Source organism: Varroa jacobsoni, unplaced genomic scaffold (assembly GCF_002532875.2).
Source record: "Varroa jacobsoni isolate VJ856 unplaced genomic scaffold, vjacob_1.0 scaffold_97, whole genome shotgun sequence".
Taxonomy (NCBI): domain Eukaryota; kingdom Metazoa; phylum Arthropoda; class Arachnida; order Mesostigmata; family Varroidae; genus Varroa; species Varroa jacobsoni.
In genome coordinates this window covers 97,099-103,465 of record NW_019212999.1, presented here as the reverse complement: position 1 = coordinate 103,465, position 6,367 = coordinate 97,099, and the positions used below count along the sequence as shown (strand labels likewise).

Below are 6,367 nucleotides of genomic sequence, written 5' to 3'. Positions count from 1 at the left end.
ATTGGATGTGTAATTTAATTAATTTCAGAAATTGACGAGTGTGTGAAAAAGCCGTGTGCTCGCAGTCAAACTTGTGTTAACGAGCAGAATGGGTTTAGATGCCTCAACTCATCCGAACGGAGTTGCCCCCAGGGATACAGCTACCAGAACCGGAAAGGCTGTGTTGGTTAGTAATGTCTACGGCAACAACAATGCCGGCATTGATCTTTCTATTGAATTTACCAATTCTCATTATCGCCATCTTGCTTGTTCCGTGTAATTCTAACTGCGCCTGCTAGATTTCGCAGCCGATAGAGAGAAACACAATAATTCAAGAATCTTTAAACGCTGCAGTTTCTTAATTTTAATTGTGTACAAAAAATACGCAAAAAATATATGAAAGATACACTCAGAAACGAACCTCAGTTTAGCTTAATTTAATAAAAACAGGAAATATTCTACGGTTGATTATATTGAAACGGGGCAACATATGCTTGATCTAGTATTCAAACGCTGTTGACTTTACTGGAAATCTCTGTAGAAAATATGATTAGAATCAAATAAGCTATCGATTTATCTCTCTTTTGGTTTGGCCTAACGTAATCACCTTCACCACGCATCTACTTACGGACAAACGTGAACGTACCGGCAAATGAGTTTACGTTCCATTCGTTGCCTTAGCGAGTCGGTCATACGCGTATCGTATTATCTTTCTTTGATCATTTTTTCCAATAATTTATTTTTTATTTATATTTGGAAAAATTTCGAAATATTATTTAATAATAACAGTAAGAATAGTAATAACAGTATGATTTGGTGCTTCGTTGTGGTTTACGAAAGACATCAATGAGTGTCAGGGTCTGGGCGCTCATTTGTGTGACGGACGGAAAGAACTTTGCAAAAATCTTCATGGCTCGTACATGTGTGTACCCCCATGCCAGAAAGGCTTCAGAATGATACCCAATATTTGGGACTGCGCAGGTGAGTCTTTCCAATCGATTAGCTCGCTCGGGCTTAAACCCTATGGCGATATTCAGGTATTGGTTATGTCTTTTCAATAAGATTGTATTTATCTGAAGAGCCGAATCGACAGTACCTCTTTCACTGATTTTTACTGTTTCAGATTATTAGACTAGATTACGGTTGTGATTGTGTCTCTATGTAAGACTTAGAGTACCGCGCGACTATTAGCTTTACAGTTTCGTTAAATTCTGCTAGGCGTGCAGCCCGTCCCCAAATTTGTCTCTCCGGATTTACGGCATCATTCGTCTTCTAGGACAAAGATATTTTTCTTGTGCGAAATATTCCAGCAGAAATGTTTTGCTCTCATGTCCAAATTCGAGTACGCGATACATATGCTTCGTTAGTATTAGAGTCAGGAGTTGATTCGCTGTCTTTGTGCAGTATCCCATCTGTAATTTTTGCATTAATACGTTGTTACTTGCTTTGACTTTTATAGATATTGATGAATGCATGGAAGAAACGGATTCGTGTGCTCATAACGAGGAGTGTATTAACACCTTGGGAGGATACAACTGTGAAATGCCTTTAAACACTGGATCACCTTCCCCCTCCTTAACACTAGAAGTGAAGTAGCGGCAGAGATATTAGCCTGCTTTGCCTCGTCCTCATTAGAAGCCTGGATCATTCAACTTATCAGACAATTAGTAACATAAAACCCAAAATGCTGTGATCCTAAACAATCTTAGATTTGATTGTTTCATTTCGTCACAGTCGTTTTCCATTAACCCAATTATTTCTTTGAAAAATTTATATATATATATATATATATATATATGATGAGTTCGGTTAAGAAATGGTTCTGTCTTAGAGCAATTGACACTTGAACAATGTTGAAAACTAGTTCAAGGGTGAAAGAAGCGGTCTAGTTATTGACTTCGCTTGTGTCAGATTTATTATAGAATGTTTGTTATCAGGAGCTCTTCCTGTTTACGCTAATTTAAATCAAGGTGCTGCCTCATACCCTATTAGATACCCAAAGTATTACGGTTTTCATAAATGGTAGTCCTCATAAACATTGTACCGTATAATTATAACATATTTGGAAATTTATCGCCCTTCGAACTAGCAGATGATCATCTTAATTTTTGTGGATGTGATGATCCAATTAATCCAATTGTCTACGATGTCAAGATAACGGCAGGTGTCATGTGGAGAACATCCTCGAGTTGTTTGAACAAGCGAGTACAGAAATTTTACAGATGCCTTAGGCTTGCACAGGCAGCCTTAGAAAGCAACCACCTATTAAATTTAGACATTTGTAGACCACAAACAACAGAAAAGTCCACCTAAAATTATCACTGAGAATCTCAACGTTTAAAATGAAGGATGTTGTTTCGTTTGTTATTTTCATGAAATTTACTTTAATGCGTACATATGCAGTAAAGTCAACATTTAGAGCTACGGCATTTCCTAAATATCTTTTATGTGCAATGTGTATACTCAGGTAGAGCTTGGAACTTGTATTCATTTATTTTGATTTTGGAACTTCGAGTCGAATACAACAAATTTATTAAATAACTGCACACGATATGACCCGCAAAGAGATATAAGCAGTCATCTCCTATATATACATATTTATTACCGTTTTGTATGTTAGGCGACTTGGCAAGCCTATGGCTATAGTAATATCTAATACATGCGCAATATTGATTCATCCAGAAAAAAAAAAACTCAAAAAACTAAAATTATCTAGAAATACAAAAATGAGTGTAATAAACCAAGTGCTACTTTCATTTTCTATGGAATTGTGTAAGTGTACAATTTTGAACGATTTTAATTCTCTTTAGCATTGGATCATAACAAACACCTCATCAATTAGTACTGTGCAATACCATTGTGGTAAACTTTTTTGCTAAAATATGCACACCACTTGCAGATAAGTAAAAAAAACTGAATCAAGATATCAGAGACAAATGAAACCATTCTACGGGTAATAAGCTACTTTGCACAGAATAATTTCAATTCCTCAGCATTGCCAATAATAATAATAGATTAGAGAATAAAGTTACATAATAAATCATCTCGTTTATGTTCCTTCCCGCAACCTATTTCACAACGACTATCTCCAGTATGTGTCGTTGAAAAAATAAAAAAAAAACAATACTGGATGTTACCAGCTTTACGTCCGGTGCCGCAGTTACGCACTGCTTCAGACGGCTGGCTTCCATTATAACGAATTATGCCTGCGCCAGAATTCGAATATAAACTATTTTACATGTTCGAAAGCTTAATAGCCAAAGCCGTTCAGGTTACACCGTCACACACGGGAACACAAAATTAGTTCCGTGCATCTATACTTTCGTTAGTGTGCTATTTTATTCCTATAAACAAAGCCAGCCTTCATACAACAGCTGAAGAACTGTATTTCGATGTTTGTGCCTCTGCATAAAAAAAATCGTCTTAGTTCTTAAATAAGTAATAAATGCAAAGAGACATGGGTGCACCGAATAAGTATTATCGTAAGTAAAACTTTTAGGAACTCATAACCCTGCAACTAATAATTTCTCTTATAACTAATTCCAGAGTTAATTCGCCAAATTATCTGTCGTAGGGGTAAATATGTACTATTATTATGTTTAAGCATATACACCATGTTCCATAAAAATTATAAACAGCGCAAGTGTTTGACAATGTGCGACGATCGTCATGGCTGTGTTTTTGTGTCGAATAGCATAAAAATTGCATTGATTCCATTTTAACGGAGATCGGAGAAACGGTACTTTTTCCGAGCCATTACTAATGGCTGGAGGATGTATTTATATATATCAATTGAAATCGACTGGGTGTTACATTAAGCGATCCACAGGAATGTTCCGCTTTTGCACAGTAAAGGAGTTACTGCTCCCAGACGCGAGAACGGCTGTTTGACTACGTGGGCACTTCATATGCTGTTTTGTATGCATTTGAAGAAACAATCTTAATCATTTAACCTAAACTTAACCTAAAAGCAAAAGGGGCGTTTAAGAATAAAGCATAATGCAAAGGCACGGTGTCAGTCAGATGGTTTAGATTATGTGGTCCGTTCATTTCATTGCAGGATAAAATTTACATTTTGGCGCCAGCGAAGAATGTTGCCTTCACTTATTCAGGTTCCTTCCCTAAGTCTTTGCGATCCAGTGCTTAAACCATGCGACTGTTAAATCTACTGGTGAAACTGTTACCTAACTGTAAATAATCATGGCTGTTACCGTTCCGATGAAGATCATTCTGTTGGGAGTTCAAAAATACGGAGGTGTCTTCAGAAAAAACAAACATATGAAGTCGAACTAGATGAACTATTATGTTATAATTTCGTTTCATGAAGTAACGTAGATTACGAGCAAACGAATATCCGAAACCCCAATTTACTATATAATTTTAATTTGTCGTAGAATAATTTATTTTCTCACTAGATGGGGGAAGGGCCATGGTAATAGTCACCTACGAGTTTAATTCGAATCTTGCAGGCTGCGTATGAAATATTTCAGTTTTGCATTTGTGCATTTTGAAACGCAATCAATATTAAGTATTTTCTAAAATAAAGAAGTAAAAGGCCAAAATAATACGCCTTCTGGACTGAAACCGAAATTTCTCGATGATTACGGTTAGCGCCATCACTATGCCAACCATCTCGACAGAAAAAAATAATGAAAAAAAAACTTGCCAAGCAAAGCAAGCCTAACCTTATATTTATTTGGGCGGCTGCGCGTCGACAATCGTAACCTGTTTAGATCTGTTTGAGCCTTTATAAAGAGCAAACGCTTGTTTGGTTTCTTTCCCTAATGAAGCCCAGCAAAACTCTCAAACAAGACATGTAAACTGGTAGACAAGTATCTGTTATGTTTTTCTTTATTTTAGAAAACAAGTAATTTGGACTACAGAAACTGACAGACGCACTGCCAGGCGAGCTGTAAGAAAGTCTGTCAAATTGGTGTAGATTTTACGCCACTTTTCATGTTTTTGTCTGAACAAAAGTTCATTACTTTTTTCTACCTCTATAGGTGCATTGCCTATGGCTGTTTTTTCACGATAGATTTTGCTGAGTATAGAGATTAGTACAGTTAAGTATACTCAATACTTTATTACATCTCGTATAGCTTAAACGATAGCTTTGTCTATCTAGGAGTATATTTTGGTAACGGCTATTTTAATCCATTTTAAGGGCACATTAAGCTGCTCAACCACACAATTCAAGCGAAGTCTATTCTGAACTAGTCTTCTTTAGTAACTGGCGTATATATTATATATCTATACGATATATAATATTATCTAGCTAAACAAAGCTGTTTAGCTTTGTTCTCAGGTTCTATTTCGTCATCATCACAGCACTATAAAGAGTTTAAACATATTAGTGGTCGGCCAGAGCAAGTATACAAAACCTTCTTTCTTGCTTTAATTGATAACTGGTGAACACTCAACTATAGCAGGTAAAGGATTAGGTGCAAAAATGGAACTGCAAATAATAATTTAACGTAAGGGAAGACTCATCGATATACCAAGACATACGTCTTTCACCCACTTTCTGTTGTAACCAACCGCTTGTCACAAATATTATATTTACGACTGAATGTACAATGTCTAGCGTAATTCGATTTCTAAGCTGCTTCATTCAGGATTAATTCTATAATATTATGTGAAAAGAGCCATGTTAAACGAGTGGTAAGAAAAAATAATAAATGAATATAAATGCCAGCTTTCCCATTATCTTTACCTACACATTTTTCAGCAAGCGTTTATTTGTGAAACTTTCTGATCAACACAGTCGCTATAACACGCTAATCATAGCTGTTGAGTTATTGACAAATATAATATCTGTAATTGAATTCGTCGAACTACAATTGTAACTAAAAATAACCCTTGGCAATCCATTACTTAATATTGTACACGTTTAATTCTAGTAGAGAACAGGTAGCAAGCCGTGAATATATAAAGAAAAATTAAATTTTTATATGCAGACTGATTCATTGGCTATGTAATGCTTGCGTTTCGGGCTTAGAAGACATTATTTTTTAACAATATATATTTACATTGTTTAAGATCAAAATTTAAGCAACAACGGTATTTTAGAGTGTATGTGTTGATTTCGATATTATTCAGCAACGTTTCCAATCATGTTCGATACAAGATCAACAATATAATACAACAATACAATAATAATTTTTTCAATACATTTTACCCAGTGTCGATTTTCAGGCTTATTCGGGCGTTTGATATTCTAGAATGATTTGACAATTTTATTCTCAAACGCTAGGCGTAATGCGCAACGATTCCTGTGTTTTTGTTCTGCAGTACCGAGTTCCTAAAGGACAGAAAATTCACGACCTATTCAAATTTGGCGCCAATGATGTCGCTCTTTATAACCGGAAATGCGACGAGGCTATATTTC

General features: G+C 35.7%; 1 protein-coding gene across 4 annotated transcripts in view; it reads left to right on the top strand.

The window, feature by feature from the left end:
- Positions 1-3,022, top strand: part of LOC111264566 (fibulin-7) — a 6,075-nt gene extending 3,053 nt beyond the window's left edge. For all 4 annotated transcript variants that reach the window (XM_022840598.2, XM_022840618.2, XM_022840607.2 and 1 more), the window contains 3 exons: positions 29-166; positions 820-960; positions 1,439-3,022. In XM_022840598.2, coding sequence (XP_022696333.1) covers positions 29-166; positions 820-960; positions 1,439-1,575 — 416 coding nt within the window. In that variant the 3' untranslated portion in view covers positions 1,576-3,022. The remainder of the gene's footprint in view (positions 1-28; positions 167-819; positions 961-1,438) is intronic.
- Positions 3,023-6,367: the final 3,345 nt, after the last annotated feature.